The 21,397-nt window shown below is 34.8% G+C and overlaps 1 protein-coding gene and 1 pseudogene across 6 annotated transcripts in view; one reads left to right on the top strand and one right to left on the bottom strand.

Moving 5' to 3' along the window:
• Positions 1–21,397, top strand: part of CSMD3 (CUB and Sushi multiple domains 3) — a 1,251,170-nt gene that overhangs the window by 1,178,751 nt on the left and 51,022 nt on the right. For all 6 annotated transcript variants that reach the window (XM_017498748.2, XM_017498749.2, XM_037727955.1 and 3 more), the window contains 6 exons: positions 654–827; positions 4,254–4,427; positions 5,196–5,381; positions 7,335–7,508; positions 9,587–9,769; positions 14,242–14,418. In XM_017498748.2, coding sequence (XP_017354237.1) covers positions 654–827; positions 4,254–4,427; positions 5,196–5,381; positions 7,335–7,508; positions 9,587–9,769; positions 14,242–14,418 — 1,068 coding nt within the window. The remainder of the gene's footprint in view (positions 1–653; positions 828–4,253; positions 4,428–5,195; positions 5,382–7,334; positions 7,509–9,586; positions 9,770–14,241; positions 14,419–21,397) is intronic.
• On the bottom strand, positions 19,742–20,316 carry LOC119466997 (annotated as a pseudogene).

Here is a 21,397-nt window from a genome sequence, read left to right as displayed (position 1 = left end):
TGTTACCCAGGCTGGAGTGCAATGGTGCGATCTCGGCTCACTGCAACCTCCGCCTCCTGGGTTCGGGCAATTCTCCTGCCTCAGCCTCCCGAGTAGCTGGGATTACAGGCACATGCCACCATGCCCAGCTAATTTTTTGTGTTTTTAGTAGAGACGGGATTTCACCATGTTGACCAGGATGGTCTTGATGTCTTGACCTCGTGATCCACCTGCCTCGGCTTCCCAAAGTGCTGGGATTACAGGTGTGAGCCACCACGCCTGGCCCGTTTCTTTTCCTTAACATGGAGTTTTAGGTCACTGATTATACATCTCTATTCCTTCTACTAAAAGCACTGAAACTTATAAATTTCTTCAATAAGTATTGCTTTATCTGTACCTCCAAATTTTGATATATTTTCATTTTCACACATTGAGATATTTTATAATTTATTCTAGACCCAAGTGTTGGTAGACATGTGTCTTCTTTTAAGTTCCATAGATTTGTTGTTTTGGTAAATATTTCATAGTTACCTTTATGTCGTATAGTTATAACTGAATTATTTGTAACTTGCTTTTGAGTCAACTTTAAAAGTCTTCTAATGTTGCACATGTATCTAAATGTACAAATAAAACAAATCGCAATATTAAAAACATTACTTTGTAACCCATTTCAGCGGGCCATTGTGGAATTCCAGAACTGATTGTGAATGGTCAAGTCATTGGAGAAAATTATGGATATAGAGACACAGTTGTATATCAATGTAATCCTGGTTTTCGATTGATTGGTTCTTCAGTGAGGATATGTCAACAGGATCACAATTGGTCTGGTCAGCTACCATCCTGTGTGCGTAAGTAAGCATGGCAAAAGCAATTGGAGACCTCTGGACTTTGGAATAATAATAGTTTTTGTTAGGCAAGATGAATATATATATATATATATATATATATATATATACACATTATGTTGTTATATGTCATATATATGTAAAACAACATAAATTTCCACAATCCAATTTTGATACCGCTATGCAAAATTCTTTAAAGTGGAAATTGTTCAAGAGAATTTCAGTTATATTTTCTCATAAACACAAGAAATTAAATTGAGCTCTTCTCATATTTAATATAAATATATAATACTGATAAATGAATATTCTTATATGGAAGATACATTCTCAACACATTTGTAATTATAACGATTTAAATTTCTAGAGGCCACTTTGTAGCAGTATCAAGGTTTGTTACAATGTGATACTACAGAGCTTTTCATACTGAAAAATATTTTGGATAAATATTTAATAATTATCATGCTATTGTTGTGACATCAAAATTATATACTGATGAAGCACAGTAGGGAAAATATTATTATTAGACATGACATGAAGAACCTTTGCTCTCATTTCAGGCCCTCTGATGATTATGTGAGCTAATGCAATGTTTAATCTCTCTGGGTCCTAATTCCCTTAAATATAGAGTGAATAGTTGAAAGCGTTTAATTATGGCATCTTTTAACCTCAAAATGCATTGCATTTTTAAATATAGTAAGAGTACACATACATAATGTATCTATATTTTGCCTGAAAAATTTAAAAATTATTTATGAGGATGCAAAGGCATATGGATGATATAATGAACTCTGGGGAATTGGGAGAAAATGTAGGAGGGGAGTGATGGATAAGAGATTACACATTGGGTTCAGTGTACACTGCTCTGGTGATGCGTACACCAAAGTCTCAGAAATCACCGCTAAAGAACTTATCCATGCAACTAAACACCACCCATTCCCCCAAAACTATTGAAATAATAATAAAAAAAACATAAAAAAGAAAATAAATGAAAGCTTATTTTAGAAAACTATTTCCACTGTTTTAAAATTTATGCAAAACTCTATGATTATATGTAATTTTAGAATTACTGTAAAAGGATCTCACCAGTTCAGCATATATCCCTGTGATCTTTTAGGTTAATTAGATATGAATTCACACATGAAGAATAAAGTATATTTCAAAATAATATCTTTTAATTATAATTTCTTAAATATACCCATTGTACTTTGTGATTTTAATGGATCTCTTTCTATATGTATATTCCATATTTGTCCATTGTGCACTTATGACGCCATATTATAAAAATAAGAATAGAGCTGAAATAATGATAACTCTAGTATATGTTCTTACTCCTCTGAATCCCCAGTAGTATTTAATGTTTCAGATCACAATCTATCCTACTTTGGATCTTAAAATCAACTCTATTTTCCTCCTAATAATTTCCATCTTCAGATACTGACATTTCTATTAAAATTATTAGCAGTAAATAAGTATTGCAAATATGTTGTAATTATAACAGGATCATAGGATAAAGATTTTGGAGATTTCAGATAAACAATACATGAGACTTTTAGTATGAGTTCACTGGAAATATTTCATTTAATCTGTGATCAATTGCATCTATACTTATAAATTCAGTCATTATACAGTTTTGATCCAATCCACAGAAATGTATAGAAATTCTAGTTTCGGCCGGGCGCGGTGGCTCAAGCCTGTAATCCCAGCACTTTGGGAGGCCGAGGTGGGTGGATCACTAGGTCAAGAGATCGAGACCATCCTGGTCAACACGGTGAAACCCCGTCTCTACTAAAAATACAAAAAATTATCTGGGCATGGTGGTGCGTGCCTGTAATCCCAGCTACCCAGGAGGCTGAGGCAGGAGAATTGCCTGAAGCCAGGAGGCGGAGGTTGCGGTGAGCCGAGATCGCGCCATTGCACTCCAGCCTGGGTAACATGAGTGAAACTCCGTCTCAAAAAGAAAAAAAAAAAGAAATTCTAGTTTCATGATATTGATGATAAGATAATAGAATGTCTAGTTTCATGGTTATGATAATAGGATAATAGAACATCTAGCTAACAATGAAAATCACGTTCTTAAGACACACCCATACACCCCCCCACACAAATGGATTGGTGATTTAAAGACAGCAATACCCTGCTTGTGTCTGCCCTATATATGCTCTTTTTTTTGAATATGTATGCTATTTTCAAGCATAGCCAATTAATGCCACTGTTTTTCTTGTTGAATAATTGAGTCTATAAATGAGAATTGGCCCTTGGGGTAAAATTGGTTTCTTTATTGATAATCTTAAACAAGAATAAGATGCAGTTAAATTTCCAAATGAGTAGTTTGGCATTCACAATACAGCTGAAAAATAATTGCTCTTGGGTCATTTCCTAAGTACTAAAAGTGACTGTGGTCTTTCCCTGTGCCTAATTATGAAGCACTGCAGCTGAAGTTGCTCTTATTAATAGAGTGAGATAATGTAATAAAACAGTTAATAGAAATAGAGAGTGTTTGGGGAAAGCCAGCACTACATAAAATTTATAGCAGGGCACAGCATTAAAAGTACGTAAATAATTTATCTAATTAAGAAAATTATTTCCAGGAAAAATTATGTTCTCAAATATCAATGATGAAGAAAAAAAAATAAAGTTGATTGGTTTAGAGAATATTTTGAGAATGTATCTCAAAATATTAATGAAAATTATGCAGCATTTGTGTATCATTTTATGTTTTCTACATTATGTAGTCATATTAAGCACACATTTGCTTATCAATCTATTATTCATACAAATTGGTTGTATAAATATTAAAGGAACTATTTCAAAATTAAGTGCAAAAAACTACCTTTTAGTATTCTCAGTTCTTAACTAGACAAGGAAAACTGGTTCAGTTTTGTTCTTTTCTACTTTTTAACTTTTTTTTTAACCACAGGGTCTTATTCTGTCATCTAGAATGGAGTGCAGTGGCATCATCACAGCTCTCTACAGCCTTAACTCCTCTCCTCAAGCAATCTTCCCGCCCTGGCCTCCCAAAGCACTGGGATTATAGGCATGAGTCACCGCACCAGACCAGTTTTGTTCTTTTCTGCTATTAACTATTGACATGAAATTTAATTATTCCCCAGATTTCTTTGAATTTCAATACTATGCTCTCTGCTTCCCCAAAAATGTAGAGAGAGAGGGTGAAATAAATACCATGAAACTTTAAATATCTATGCACCACTTACAGTTTTAAATAATTATTTACTAATATTACCGTTAGACTATTTTTACATTCTATTTTGTTCCTTTACATTAGTAAATGCACTTTCCATATGTGTTCAGATAAAAAATAGCCTTTTTTCTCCTTTGTTTGAAATGATTAAGTACAACCAATAATGCAATAACTAATAACTACATTTTTGTGTGTGTTTCCTCCCCTGTCCTCCCCCGACATCACATTAGCTGTTAGCTGTGGTCACCCTGGTAGTCCAATTTATGGAAGAACAAGTGGAAATGGGTTCAACTTTAATGATGTGGTAACATTCTCATGCAATATTGGGTATCTTATGCAAGGGCCAACGAAGGCACAGTGCCAGGCAAACAGACAGTGGAGCCATCCGCCACCTGTGTGCAAAGGTAAATGTCTAACTATATTCCCATTAGTTACATGGTGATAATGTTCACATAAACATCAATGACACATTTAAAACAGCTTGAGCAGAATAGTAAAAAGTTTTTATCTATTAAAACAAAAAGCTTTAATACTGATGTCATCTCATTAACAATGCTTTCCTTTTACTAAATTTTTAACTTATATTTTTAAAAGTTAAAAGTGGTATAATTTCTAACTTATCTGTACCTATTTTGTGACTGCATATAAAAAAGTCATTGAGATTATTTTGACTTGCAATTTGCTTCATAATTAGTAGAAATTACCTTTGGCATTTATTTTCTTTGCATTTTTTTTCTAAAAACTATGTGTGGGCCTGGATTGCCATTACTCCTGGATTGAGGCTTCATTCATTGTTTCATTTATAGAAACAGATTAAGTTGCTCCATTTTGTAAAGAAATATATTTCATATTGTCTGACAAAAAACAACCAAATTATCATTTTTCTGCATGTTTTTTTCCTATAGTTCAAAGATATTTATTTTTAATTCTTACTAAGCCCAATACTTGTTGCTATTTTTTCTGTTGCCAAAATCTTTTTTTTTTTCTGTATTTTCTACCACACAGATTTCACTCCATTTTCTAGACAATCCATGGGATTAACTTTATTCATGGAATCTGGTTCTTTGAATAAACGTACCTTTGAAACTGTATATATAATTTTCTAATATAAATCTATATAGGTATATGTATATTTTTCCAAATATATCTTTCAAAATTTGTCACTTGTTTAGTGGTCAACTGTTCTGATCCTGGAATTCCAGCCAATTCTAAAAGGGAAAGTAAAATAGAACATGGAAATTTTACTTATGGCACTGTGGTATTCTATGACTGCAATCCTGGATATTTTTTATTTGGATCTTCAGTTTTGATATGTCAACCAAATGGACAATGGGACAAACCTTTACCAGAATGTATCAGTAAGTAGATAATTTGAATTGTTTCTTGAGAATATGTCATGAAAACAATATGGATGTTCATTGTCTTTATAAAACTACCTAAAGATATATATCATAGAGAAGCATGTTGATTGTATTGTTTTACTGTTTTGAAACTATACTTTCCTATATTTTGCCAATTCTTTGTCCAAATGTAATTTTATTAAAATTAATGTGATAAGTATTTATTTATAATTCTTTGATTTTTCACTTTGAAACAGATAAAATATGAAAAGTAGTCAGCTTTCCTATTCTATGATATTATCATCTTTAAGAGGCAACTACAATTTATTTTGTACTAATTCATATTTCCATTTAAGGCAAAATTAGTCTTAAACAGCCATTGTAGATTCAGATTACTTGAAGATTTACACAAAGGGGTTACTTAAAACTTAATGATCTTAAATATTTGTCATATAGAGACACATGTACTTATTGACACAATAATTGTTAATACACATTATCCTAGTCAGTGAATATCTAAAAAGTGCATTTTGTTATATGGTATGATAGGAGTTGTAAAATGTACATAAAATAAATTACAGCCCAAATGCTTACAAGTAACACACGTAGTGAGAAAAATAATTTAACAGGTGTAAATCAAACTTTTGCGAAGGCATACAGGAGTGAACATGAATTCTAGCAATTCAGTCAATTGATAGATCACAAATTGAACTAAATCTCAAATAGTTGGTGAATCTTGGACTTGACAGGGAAGAGAAGAACAATTTCATAGACTGAATGAATAGTGTGTGATGAAATCATTCATTTTGGCAAGTAATTTTTGGTTATATTAAATTGCTAAATTATAAAATTATTTTATGATCATGTTTAATTTAGAGTATTTTTATGTTCATGGAGTGGACTTTTATGAACGTTTTGTGACAACATTCATGTACTAATGAGAAACCACACTTTTTGCTGTGTCTATAAAATTTCAGATTCTATGATACAGTTCAGAATAATAGTCTGCTAATTAAAATTCCTTTGACTTATTTGTGTTCATTGGTCTAATTGTTTGAATAGTTTACTTATTCTTATGTAGCTATCACATTAAAGTTAAACATCTTTTTATAGTACATATAAACCTGAAGTTCTTCAGGTGTTCTGAGCTCTCATATATTTTTTGCCTCATCATTTCCCATAGCTCTCCTTGGTAGAGTATTAAGTACTGAAAGGTTTTATTAAGTTTTTGTGTCCTTATGTGCTGTTTTATACTCTAGAGATATGTGGCATTCAGTATTTTTCTGAGTACAACCAACATGGGACACACATTAAATTCTGAAACTACCTGTTGCTCCAAAAGAATATTGTATAATGTATTGACTTTTGATTCTGCTATGCCTAGCAGTGTTTTAGTTTAGAAGCCACTTAGAGTATTGTCATTGTGCAGCATAATTTATTCATTTCTGACTTGAAATGTAATTATTCTAGGCTATATATTAAATTGTGAATCACAGATCTATCTTTATTGCATCTCTTGAACCCTCAAAGTTCTTTTCATGTAATTTCTATGTGGCTTCAATTTGAATCCACATGGTGTCCTATGTCTTTACTTAGCAAATCCACATTAATCTTCTCCTTAACTTGTACATATTTTACCAGGCACAAATACGGTTCAAACTCATAGACATACGTATATGGACACACACATAACCCCTACATGTACAGATTTATCATAATTAATTGTAATGCATACTTAGCTTACAATATTGCTGTTGAACTCATCCTCAGAACGTGTAAGTTAACAGAATAGCTACTATAGCTGAAAAATTTTATTTTTTTAAAACCGCCTCTAACATATATGTTTGATTTCTGGAGGTTTTAGATGTTTAAGGAGAAAATTTACTTCTGATTTACTTTATAAACAAGCTGGTATAGATTGTTCGATAGGAGATATAAAAAAATTTTATATTCAATAATTATGTATTGTAGTGATTGACTGTGGACACCCTGGCGTTCCTCCTAATGCAGTCCTGTCTGGCGAGAAGTATACTTTTGGGTCTACTGTTCACTATTCCTGCACAGGAAAGCGTTCCCTTCTAGGCCGGTCATCAAGAACCTGCCAATTGAATGGCCATTGGAGTGGATCACAACCTCATTGTTCAGGTAATACTTGGAAAATTGGACAATGTGTGCTGAAAATTACATTATTGTTAGTAGTAGTAGTAACATATACACAAACAATGTAAAGACATAAAATATAATTCTCTCTGAAAAATCTCATAAGAAAAGCTGAAACACTGCTTATACATCACTGGAATATGTGTAAGTCAATGTAAATGCAGGGTACTGATGTCGTACATTATAAATTACAAGTATGTGTTTTGACCTGTGATGCTAATTTAAAGAATTTATGGTTTTAGGATGCTACACTGTATAAAGCGTTTTTGTTCATTAAAATGGTGAAACTATTCAAGCTCAAGTATCTATCCCATTTTAGCTGATACCACATATAATTTTCCACAGAAGGCAATATTGTATCAGTGATTTTCTGTCAGAGTTCAATTCTGTTTAACTTTCTAAGCAATTGATTACTTTAATGGTATAATTTTAAAATAAAGTCCAAAATGTTTTAAATTGAACTAACCTAATTAGTTGTTTACTATCCTAATAATAATAAGTGACATATAGCTCTTGAATCCTTATAACCCCAGTAGAGTTATCTTTGCATAAAGAAATAGTAAGGATATTTCAATTAATAATTTGTTCACAGAGTATTTGATGAATCTTTTTTGAGATAAATGTTTAAGTTACCACTTTTTTTCAAAATACCACTTATGTTTTAGATTCATGATGGCTCCCTAGTTGATACTATTTATTTTTACCCATCAACTACATATCGTGCATATTTTTCTGCCTCTTGTTTATATTTATATATTGGCCATTGTCTTTGCATTATTTTGTCTCTGTGGAGATCATGCTGATGACTTATTAGTAGTTGTTTTACATTATTTTCACTTTAGAATTAAAAGTGGTGAAATGATAAATTAACCCGAAATTTTTTAAGTAGTGGTTAATCCCAATGAAGTGACTGCCTGGAACTTTAAATTTAATATACAGATTTGGAAAAACTATCATTTTTAAATGTAACTATAAAACTGATTTTGTGAGAATTAAAGTCTTATCTTGGAGTGACTCATAGTAAATTAACTCTCAGATAACTGATTATACACGTAAACACACAGACTCAATCTTCCCAAACCACAGTGTATTAGGAAACTGCTACTAAATCGAGAAATAAAATTGTACACAGATATTTAAAAGTGAAATGCTGATCTTAAAATTTTGTGTGGTTATTAATTTTACATCACATGAAAATAAGGAGATATAATGAAGGATTTCAAATATACAAGGCATATAAAAAAGGCAAATGGAAAGAACATTTTCAATGCTTATGTAGTCAACTCTTCTCTCTCTCTCAATATATATAGTAACACTATCGCAATTTTTATTAGGATTATTTAAGACATGATAAAATGACTAAAGACTAAGTAAAGTTTTAACACTAAAATAAAAAGATAAATGCCTAATCTTGAGCAAAATTCTTATCAGAAACTTAAATCAGAATTTCTAAATTTTGGCCATTTATATTTTAGTTTTATGTTTTTATATATGAGGAATATGCAATTCATTCACCTTTGATCATTGGTCATTGGTAGAGAAAATAAGAGGGAGAAATCCTAGATTATCAGAACTGTATTATAATATTTACCTGTCCTAGCAAACCACAGTTCTACTTTAACAAAAACAACAAAAAGATGATCTGTAATCAGGAAATTCAGAAAAGAAAAAATGCAAATTGCTGAATTCAGTTTTTTAAATTTTAGTTTTATAAGTTTGTTGTCATTTGAGTTAATAGTACTGTCAGTTATAAATTTTCCATTAGCTTGGTTATTAACTGGATTTTGGAAAAACATGAAATATCCTTAACCTATTTAATGTCTCCAAATTCATTGATATAGAAAATAATGCTATACTCTGCAACTCTTTTTTTTTTTTTTCCATTGACACTTTTCTTTTTATGACTGGAGTCAGATGAGAAATTTGAATTGCAATTTTACTCAATGTGTGCTACAACACAGCATACACAAAAACAAATGCCTACCAGGCCCCTTGGCGGCCTACCAGATAAACTTAATAAATGTTTATTGGAATTGGTTGACTTGAATTGTACTGCATTGCAGGTGATGCTACAGGGACATGCGGTGATCCAGGTACTCCCGGCCATGGCTCTAGACAGAAAAGCGATTTCAGAACTAAAAGTACTGTACGTTTTGCTTGTGATACTGGTTATATCCTTCATGGCTCAGAAGAAAGAACATGTTTAGCTAACGGCAGTTGGACTGGAAGGCAGCCAGAGTGCAAAGGTAATCTCAAGTAGAAATTAAATATATCAGAACTACTGGATTTTAGTGTGTATCAAAATCCAAATGAGTACTACTAGGAAAATTACCCTTACTAGTTTCCTCTGCCTGCAGCTATGGAATAAAAGTTGTATTTCTGTTATACTGACAACATCTCCTAAGGGAACTATGACTCCTAATTAAAAAACAAAAACTTTTTTATATGCAAACATTGTTCACAACATAGCAAATATTTAGATTTATAAAGTAATATATATATGTTAAAAAGATTTATTTTTTCCTCTTTACGGTAGTCCCTCCCTTATTCATGGGAGATATGTTCCAAGAATTTTAGTGGGTGCCTGAAACCACAGATACTACAAAACACTGTAATTCTATGATTTTTTCACACATACCTGTGATAAAGTTTCATGTATAAATTAGGCATAGTAGGAGATTAACAACTAAAATAATAAAATGGAAAAATTATAGCAATATACTAGAATAAAAGTTATGTGAATATGGCCTCTCACTCAAAATACCTTGTTGACCACACTCACCCTTCTTCTTGTGATCTTTTACTCTGATAACCAAGGAAAATATTAAGTGGCTGACTGGTGGATAGCATATACAGGGTGGGTACCCTGGACAAGGGATGATTCATTTTCCATGTGGGATGCTGTGATATTTCATCATGCTACCCAGAACTTAACATGTATGGATTTATTATTTCTGGAATTTTCTGTATAATATTTTTACACCATGGCTAAGTGAAACTATGGAAAGGAGAATAGTGGATAAAGGGAGACTGGTGTACCTATATTGTAGAGACAAGAGGAAAAAATATATTGTTCTTACAGTTACATTACCTCAATATCTGTCTTAGCTTCCAGTTTATAGAAATGGAAAAATATAGAAAGATACGTAACTATGATTAAGATTTTTAATTGTAGAGTACAATTGTTAGTTACTAGAATTCATAACATTTAGGGTGTTTGAGTAAAATTTTTGTTGTTCTGACTCAGAGTTAACGTAATTAAATCTTTACAATAGAACCAGTTGTGGTTCATGTCTGTAATCCCAACAATTTGGGACACTGAGGCAGGAGGATGACTTGAGGCCAGGAGTTTGAACTAGCCTGGGTAAGACCCAGCCTGAGACAACATCGCTACAGAAAGTTTTAAAACCAAAATAGACCAATGGGATCTAATTAAACTCCAGAGCTTCTGTACAGCAAAAGAAAAAATAATCAGAGTGAATGGGCAACCAACAGAATGGGAAAAAAGTTTTGCAATCTACCCATCTGACAAAGGGCTAATATCCAGAATCTACAAAGAACTAAAACAGATTTACAAGGAAAAAACAAACGAACCCATTCAAAAGTATGTGAAGGACATGAACAGACATAAGAAGACGTATACCTGTAATCCCAGCACTTTGGGAGGCCGAGGCGGGCAGATCACGAGGTCAAGAGATTGAGACCATGCCGGCCAATATGGTGATACCCTCTCTCTACTAAAAGTGGTGGTGCATGCCTGTAGTTCCAGCTACTTGGGAGGCTGAGGCAGGAGAATTGCTTGAAACTGGAAAACGGAAGTTGCAGTGAGCCGGGATTGTGCCACTGCACTTCAGCCTGGTGACAGAGCAAGACTCTGTTTCAATAAAAAAAGAAAAAGAAGAAGAAGACATATACGAGTCCAACAAACCTATGAAAAAATGCTCATCATCACTGGTCATTAGAGAAATGCAAATCAAAACCACACTGAGATACCATCTCACACCAGTTAGAATGGCAATCATTAAAAAATCCAGAGACAACAGATGCTGGAGAAGATGTGGGGAAATAGGAACACTTTTACACTGTTGGTGGGAGTGTAAATTAGTTCAACCACTGTGGGAGACAATGTGATGATTCCTAAGGACCTAGAAATAGAAATTCCATTTGACCCAGCAATCCTATTATTGGGTATATATCCAAAGGATTATAAATCATTCTATTATAAAGACACATGTCCATGTATGTTCATTGCAGCACTGTTTACAATAGCAAAGAGCTGAAACCAACCCAAATGCCCATCAATTATAGACTGAACAGGGAAAATGTGGCACATATACACAATGGAATACTATGCAGCCATAAAAAATGTTGAGTTCGTGTCCTTTGTAGGGACATGGATGAATCTGGAAACCATCATTCTCAACAGACTGACGCAAGAACAGAAAACCAAACACTGCATGTTTTCACTCATAGGCGGGTGTTGAACAATGATAATTACTAAAGGGTAGTGAAATTAATATTTCACTGTTGTATACTCTGTACCTAGCACAATGCCTAGAATGAATATTGAAATAGATATAGTCATATTAATATATAATCATATATACATATATGCATATGTAAATACTTTATCAGGTTCTATTTCTCAGCGGTGAACTTATAAGTAATCTTTACTTTCTTCTTCATACTTTTATTTTCTTGTCATTTTAGAAATGGTAACTTATTACTTTTATACAAGGAAACAAATTATACAGTGATTTTAAAATAAGAGCTCTCTCTAGCAACAAAAGAAAGGCAAACATAAAATATACTTCCTTTAAAGAAACATCACAAAAATATTCAATTAACAAAAATGTATTTCAGCTTATTTCCTAGCCTGAATGTGATTCAATGCTTTTATTATATGCTATCAGCATCATTCCTAGAAATTTGTACTAGATGAAAAATCTATTATTAACTAGGTTCGTGATATTGGGCAAGTTATTTAATCTTTCTGTGCCTCAGTTTCCTAAGAAATAGTGGCGATGTTAACACTAACTCAGAGAATTTTTATGAGGAGTAAATAATTTTGGAAAAGGTGTGGCTGTGACATAGTAAGTGCTTAATGGATCTAAAAAAATGGGTAACTCTCATTTTTATTAGATTATGTCAGTTGACTGCTGGGAAATGAGTCTTGTGAGAAGAGATGGTTTGGTTGACTAGTACTAAATGTAAATGCAGGTTTATTCACAGGCAACAATAAGCCCTTTTTCTCCTAGATGTCAGTATTGCAGAGGAAAGTAGTTGCTGTTTCCCTTCATTGTATCCACCAAGTTTTAAGCCTTTGCTCATGATAGATGACACACTTACCGTGTTTCATTTTAAGTTAATTTTACTTGTGTTTAGTTCAAATGAAATGTTTGGATAGGAGAAATTTGTGTGTTAGGTGTGGGGAAATTAAAGTCAAGAGAACAGAAGCAACAGTATTTTTAGGCCGTATCTTGAAACCACGTAAGGAAATTCTTGATTTTCATTGTGCATAAATTTTACTAAGCCTAGGTCTCTCTTTCAAAATACAAATTATGTGACATTTTAAAACGAGGATGACATTATCTCAAATCTTTCTTGCCTTGAGTCAAGCTATGGATCATGATATATAAAAAATAGAATCAAAGTTTTATTTTAGGCAGGCACTAATGCATTTAGAAGAAAGTAATTATACTTAACAACAAAGTAAAAATTTCTGGTATATCATAGCTTATGCTTAAAATATTATCTAGAGTTTGATTTTTATGTATGTGTGTAAAATAAATAAGGTTCTTGCCTACACATACACACACACACACACACACACACACACACACACACACACAGCAGTTATAAAATGACAGGCAAAAATATATGCTTAAGATGTAGCAAGCAATGTAGATGGCATTTTCTCAAATCACAATCATATTTTATATTCATAAAAGCCTTCACTTCTGTAACGTACTAAAATGCCTTCTGATATTACAATAAAATCCAGCATTACATTTGATATATTATTGTTTTTAAGACAGATAGTTTAAAAGTTGACATATTATCAGTGACAAATAGGCATAATATGTAATAGTTAATTACAAAAAGGCATTTTTGCTTGTAACTTTTGTTTAGAATATATTGAAAAAATATATAAGTAATCTTGAATATATTACCAAGATTTAATTACTTTGTTTTTACTCAGGTTAGTTTTGGTACTCTTTGGTCTAGAAACAGAATTTATACATTTTGATACAAAAGTTGTATACTTATATTTTTTTAAATGCATAAATGCTTACAATATTTAAATTGTATGTCTGTCTTTTCTGAAACATAAATGTAACAAATCTCTATTGCATCTCATCACTCATTGTTATATATCTTCCAATTTTACGTGAGTTGCTTTTTAGGCATTGATTCTTATAATCCTTCTCTAAAAGTTTTTGTGATACCTTTGAATAATTATTTTACTCTGCAGAGTTTTTACTGAAGTTGGTAAAAGCTCTTAAGAAAATGTTATAATTTGCATCCCAGTAATTAAGCTAATAAAATCAACATACATTCATCTTGAATTTCAATTACCTAGATACTTTACTGCTTATTTTAGAGATTTTTATTGCTTCTTCGAATAACTTGGAAGACTTATCTAGTCATTAGTTTTTTGGGAAGGATTACTAATTGCATTATTTTTACATGTACTCTTAAACACTTTGTTTTACAGCTGTGCAGTGTGGTAACCCAGGAACAACAGCCAATGGGAAAGTCTTCCGAATTGATGGCACAACATTTTCTAGCTCAGTCATTTATTCCTGCATGGAGGGATACATCCTTTCTGGACCTTCAGTTAGACAGTGCACAGCCAATGGAACATGGTCTGGAGCTTTGCCTAACTGTACAAGTAAGTATTTTCTCGATATTTAAAAATCATTAGTTATATGAAAGTATTTATGAGTATGTAAATATTTATGTGTGTTTTATAATTAATAAAACAATGCAAAGTATTAAATATTTATACTGTGTTACAGAATAAAGGATGGTAGAAGTTATTGTGGTTAGGGTGTACACTAATGACTTTAATAATCAGTTGGCTTATCAAGGTACTATATTAACTGGCAGAGGAAAGAGAGATCAGAGGAAGTCAGTACTAATAAATGTAATTTAACAAAATTTTAAGAACAATTATGACTTATAGCTGCAATTAAAGTTAAAAATAAAATGGATGCAGTTCTATTCTGTCAGTATAATGCATATTAATAACCAAGTTGGTTTTTAAAAGGCAACTGATTCTTTATGGGTTCTTGCACTATTGCAGGGAATTTTGATAGCTGATTTGCTCTCGTGGTATGTTAAAAATAGCACTTTGGAGATTCTGCATTATAATAAAATTACACACTGGAGGAAATTTTTGAAAAATGTGTTTAGAAGTCTTAAAATTATACACATTAATGCTTATTTATAGAATAAATTGTATTTAACCAACAATAATGCATAACCATTGGAAATTATGGTTGTTTATTTTTATTAAGAAGGACCAGCACTTTGGGAGGCTAACATGGGTGGGTCCCTTGAGCCCAGGAGTTGGAGACCAGCCTGGGAAAAAATGATAAAAACCCTGTCTCTACCAAAAAACTCAACATACACACACACACACCCACACACACACACATATATATACACAGATATATATATATATACAAAAATTAGTCGGGTGTGGTGGTGTGCACCTGTAGTCCCAGGTACTCAAGAAGTTGAAATGAAAGGATCACCTGAGCCTAGGAGATCAAGGATACAGTGAGACTGAATGTGCCACTGCACTCCAGTCTGGACGACAGGCTGAGACCCTGTCTCAAAAAAAAAATGGTTTAGACTGTGTACACAGGTTCTAGGTATCACGAGAGGACCTTGCAAAAGCCTCTATAGCAAAGGAGACTTGGGAATACTAGCGGGAGGGCCTTTGTATTGTAGTTTGGGCAGAGTATATATACTTTTTCTGACCAAATAATTATCAGAAAATTAACTGAAAAGGCATGGCCTTGTATTGTGTGTGGTGAGATGATCCCCTCTTTCTCTGGGCTCCTTTTTATTTGCATTTTCTAGATTAATGGGGCCAAATGAATTTGTTCACAAAAGGGTGCCTTCAAAATAATGGCATACAGGTATTCCTGGAGAAAATCAGTTGTAGTTAATATCTTGCATACAAAGTGTGTGTGCCATGACAGGGCTGTTGAGTTGCCCAAGTATATTGTGTCTCTTCAAAAGTGAAAGCAAACTATGCTTGGGAAGCTGTTGAAATAAGCACTGAATAGAACATATTAACTAAACATATAATAGCAAAATATTTTCCAGTTATTGATAGGAACCAGCAATTTCAGTAATATTGATATGGGGGTCTTAATCAGAGGCATCAGGGTATTTAGGCTGTAGAAATCCACTCTCCCATGCCATTTATTTTTATCGGGTTTAAACATAGAACAAATTGGACAATTTAAAGTGAAGGCATAGGAACAATAGTTGTTTCCTTCAATAGGTGTTGTATGATGGTTCTTTTTTTTTTTTTTTNATGTAGCTGGGATTACAGGCACCTGCCAGCATGCCCACCTAATTATATTTTTAGTAGAAACAGTGTCTCACCATGCTGGCCAGGCTGGTCCCGAACTCCTGACCTCAAAGTGATCCGCCCACTTTAGCCTCCCAAAGTGCTGGAATTAACAGGCATGAGCCACCGTGCCTGGCCTCAGTATTGTTTTTGATTGACTAATTTCTACCAGGTCCTCAAAGATAACCACAGAGGCCCTGGGTACTCAGTCATCTCATCAGTTTCTCACTATTCCCCTGCAGGAAACTGACACTCTACTGTCCTTTTGTGAAGTACTCCCCTTACCTCCCACAGGTTTCATTCCACACATTCCCCTCCCTGGGGATATTTTCCCAGGGCATCACTGGTAGAATCCTCAGCAACTGGGCCGCCCCCTTGTGCCAGCGACTGTCCATACCTCACACACTGTTCTGGATGTGTTTTGTTGCCAGTTGGATAGTGAATGAGTCAGTCCCCAAGCTTCGTCCTACTGTCTGCTCTCAGACCACATCCAGGCACAATTGTCTCAGTAGGGTCTTCCATGAGGCACACCCCAAGACACAATTAGAAGTGTAAGACATTCGTTGGGGGTGTGAATGCCTTCAGCGAAATGCTACTAGAAACAACTGTATTTGAACAAGTTGGGTCTATTACTTGTTGTGGTGAGGGAGAACATTCATCACAGAGAATAGTAGGGCTTCTCAGACAGAGGGTGTCAGAACCTCTTTTAGGATTTTGGCCTTGGTTGGGTGATTCCAAGAAGTGAGGATTCATTCAGATTGGACGCTGTCAGAGTGAGGGCAACTGTAGGATTGGGCATCTCAATACATCTTATCTATAGGAAGCTGGACTAGAGTAGGGATAAAGGCTGTAACTGCTCTTTTTTTTTTATTAGCAGACTCCGTCTCAAAAAAAAAGCCTGTCATGAAGATGTGGGTAGCTTTACCTGTGGAGAGTGACAGCCCACAGGCAATCTGCATCTGGGAGCCTGACAAGGAAACTAAGCAGTATTTGAGGAGAAAGGCCTTCTGGTGGAACTTTCTACTTTTCAAAGAGCTACCACACCCAAGACAACCTTGGTTTCTTAAGAACACCCTGGAACCCTAGGTAGGTAGGCTGTTATCAACACATTGACCAGAGAAGAGAGGTGTGAAAACCTACATCAAATCCTGTTTCTGCCAAGGATTAAAGACTAGTCTCTCGACTGTGGGCAAACCACTTAAACTTCCTAAATCCCATATACTTCGTCCATAATCCTTCTCTTTCTGGAACCACAGAAATCACTAACACCCGAAGAGCACTTGCTACACATTCTGGCACCCTTGCTACTGACTTCCCATTCAACATGTCCTTCAGTCTGCAAAAATAATCCTGGGGGATAGGTCTTAGTCTTATCTGTATTTTACAGATTTATTATCTATCTGTGAAAATGGGAACAACAATATTGATTCTGTTATAAGCCTTCTAGAAGATTCAGCGAGATCATTTACAGAATGTGTATGGCACAGATGTTTGTTTGGAAGTTGAAAGCCTGAAGACTATGGGCAGGCCTAAGGTCAAGCACCACACCAGACCAGAACCCAACCCTGGACAATGAGAGGAGTCTTTCTTCCATGACATAATACTCCACTCCCCGGTACCAGGGCAGTGACTTGGTCAAGGGCATTTACAGTAGTTGAGAGGGGAACTTCAGAGGACGGCTTGTGATTTTCTCCCTGAAAAAGTCAACAGCTCAGAGGGTTTCTTAGAGGGTTATTCCTCACTCAGCAAGATGTTTACAAACAGACAAGATTGGAAAATTTTTATTTATTTGGCAAAAAAGCTTCTGAATTTAATAAAGAAATGGCAATAACTGTTACATACAGTAATTCAAAATCTTTTCACTAAGCACCAAACAGGATAGTTCTCAATCTTTTAATCAAGAACCTCTTTGAAAGAATACCTAAAACCTAATCAGTTTATTTAGGTTTTTAATCAAGAAATATAAAGCTGCCAATCAGAGTTTCTAATTACCATGAGATGATCAGGTTAACAACCTTGAGGTCATAGCATATGAGCTTTTCAAAGCTTTGTTTAATCTATACATCCTAACTGAGGGGATTTGTTGGTGTCAGGCTGGTAATCACAGATCCATTTGCCAGCTATCATATATACACACAACAAAAAGATAAAGACTATATGGTCCCTATATAAGGGGAATAATGTCTAATTCTCATTAGCATCATTGAATTAGAGTAGGTAGAAATCCACAATTATAATTGTGAGGGGCAGAGAGACTGATACAAAGCTCTAACCCACCAGGGAGAACCTAGCAAGGGCAGCAGAAGAGATCAAAGTCCCATGCCTTGGGGATGCAACAGAACAGGTGCTGGGAGGCTTCAGGGACCAGGCACAGGAGTGGATGTCAGTGCATGTGGGAAGGGGCCTTCAAGGCTGAAGAAAATAAAACGAGGCAAGGCACAGAGCCACAGGAGTACTGCCAGTCAGAAGATAGTGAAGCATTTGTTCTGGGTAAAGAGATGTGATCTAATACGATCTAATAAAAGACTATAAAACTCAGAAAACCTAACCAACGAGAGGCAGAAACAATGCTGGTCTCCATTTCTTAACAGCAACTCAACAGCAAATCCAAGGTTGCCTGCAAAACTAATGAGAGCAAAATATCCTTCCAAAGGCAGAGGTGCCACATGCTCTTTGTGGAGGCTCAGTAGCCAATGATCACCCTGCATCCCCTCCACCCTCACCATGACACTCTAGTCCCTCGGAGTCAAATCCACTGGCAACAACCTTCCTTAATGGAAAATGTTTCCCCTCCCAAAACAGAAAACAAAAATGATACATACAAAGAAAACTCAAAACAGAAATAGACAATCACAGCAAGCTTTAGCCCCTCATAGCTCACCTATACCCCCACTGTCAGACTAGTGAAAACAGTGTCTGCCCCATTAAATGGATTCATTACTGCAAAATGTAATAAATGTAAGCGTATCACTGTTCCCACTACATCCCTCCGTATCAAAGAAAAAGTAAACACCACATAAAATACAAACATACCCCAAACGGAGGTCAGCATCAACCTAAGGATCCTACTGTAAGATTACTACACTAACACAAGATAGTTCAGTCCTCTTCTGACCTATTTACAAAAAAATTCTCGTTCTGAGGGCTCCGGAAACATTACAAATATTGTGTTAGATTCCTCTTCTTGAGGTGGTTCAAAGTCTTAAAACAGAGCAAATTTACATACTTCTCTACTCACCACTGAGGGGTAATTATCATAAGGCCTACAACTAAAATCCCCTTCTCCTAATTCTTAGGCTACTATGCTTTTTCTTTTAGATCAAACTACAGGAAACACACATAAAAAGATGAAAAAAAAATGAAAAGTCATACAAAAATTTAAAAACAAGCAAAACCACCATAAAAAAGAATCTGTGTCATCACACTCACAGTCAAAACTTTGCTAAAGACAAAATAAAAATGTACTTGATTTATCCAAGCTACAGACCCTTAATGTACTCAAGAAAGTAACAGCTTGTAAAAATAGTGGAAAATTTTTCAATGGGAGCATAAAACTAAAATGAACTCATCATCTGGCAAAGAATTCTTCCAAAATGTCAAGTCCAACCTCACTCACCAGCCCACTCACAGTCCGAGTGCCTTTGCCCTTTGCTCAGGTTGGCTTCAGAGATGCAGGGATGTTGGCAGATGCCTGCTCCAGGTAGGCCAAGGAGCCCTGAGGAATGTCGGCTGGCTTTTTGTGCTGCACACTGATGTCCTCCAGCACCTGCTGCCAGTGCCTCAGCTTTGTCAAGTGCTTCTGGACTAGCGCGTCTTTCCGCTGTAATTCATTCCTTAATTCTGAGACATCATCTTTGATAACTTGCTCTGGTTTCTGGACAGATAACTGCAATCTTTTTTTGTAAGAAAAAACACTCTGTCTGTCTCGCAATATCCAGAAACTTCTGGATACACTGATCAACACCAGTTCGAATTTCTTCCTGATCAGTGCCAGTGACATAGTCCTGACTCACCAGAGACGCAAAGCAAGCCTCGAAAGATGACTCCAACTTGTCCACCAAAGTACTGTTGGAAGGTCTAGGAGCACCTGGAGCTGCCTGAAGAAGTGAAGGTTCGCCCGGGAGGCCCGGCGGGGGCTGTGGAGGCCCAAGTGGCTGCCCAGAAAACATTCCCCCTAGCAGAGCCGCCATGTCTGGAATGGCAGAAGAGCTGATGGTTCTTAATTACTGTAGACCTTGTTTTAATCTAAGCTGAACTCAGAAGGACAGGTCCAAAGGGCCCCATTTTACCAAACTGATTGTAAATGCCAGATAATATGCTAATTTATTATTCATTGATTCAAAGTGTCCATATTGGATGCTTTAGGCCAATGGGTACTGTGACCATGAGGAATTTAGGCAAAGCAATAGTTTCAATATTTAAGGTGAGACATACATGTTTGCCTTCTGTTTTATGTTTGGTAACTGCCCTAAAGTGCAGAGTATACCTTGTAAATTCAGTGGGATCTCCTCATATAACTGTAATTTGAGGCCTAGTATCTATTAAGGCCACAAAGACTTTTCAAGTACTACATACCAGAAGATGTGAAAGTTAATTTAAAACCCATATGGTAGAGATGCAAAAGCCAATTAGTGCTTTTTTTTATTATTATTACAGCTGATGTGTTCTTTTTTTAATTTTATTAACTATACTTTAAGTTCTGGGGTACATGTGTAGATCATGCAGTTTGTTATATAGGTATACACATACCATGGCGGTGGTTTGCTGCATCCATCACCCCGTCATCTACATTAGGTATTTCTCTAATATTATCCCTTCCCAATCCTCCCACCTGCTGCTATTCCTCCCCTAGCCCCTCATCCTCCAGGTCCCAGTGTGTGATGTTGTCCTCCCTGTGTCTGTGTGTTCTCATTGTTCAATACCAACTTATGACTGAGAACATGTGGTGCTTGGTTTTCTATATTTGTGTAAATTTGCTGAGAATGATGGTTTCCAGTTTTATCCATGTCCCTGCAAAGGACATGAACTCATCCTTTTTTATGGCTGCATAGTATTCCATGATGTATATGTGCCACAATTTCTTTATCCAGTCTATAATTAATGGACATTGTGCTCTTTTATCTTTCTGTTAAATAACTATTCTAGAAAATTTTATATTTTCAATTGAGTCCAGTTGTGTATCTTTCTTTAAATTTATATTTCTTCTCCCTGTATCCAGGCCTTTTTTTTTTTTTTTTTTTTTTTTTTTTTTTTTTTTTTTTTTTTTTTTTTTTTTTTTTTT

The sequence above is a fragment of the Cebus imitator genome, unplaced genomic scaffold (genome assembly GCF_001604975.1).
Source record: "Cebus imitator isolate Cc_AM_T3 unplaced genomic scaffold, Cebus_imitator-1.0 Scaffold250, whole genome shotgun sequence".
NCBI classification, from domain to species: Eukaryota; Metazoa; Chordata; class Mammalia; order Primates; family Cebidae; genus Cebus; species Cebus imitator.
The sequence above is the reverse complement of the archived record's forward strand: the minus strand, read 5'-3'. Positions and strand labels throughout refer to the sequence as shown.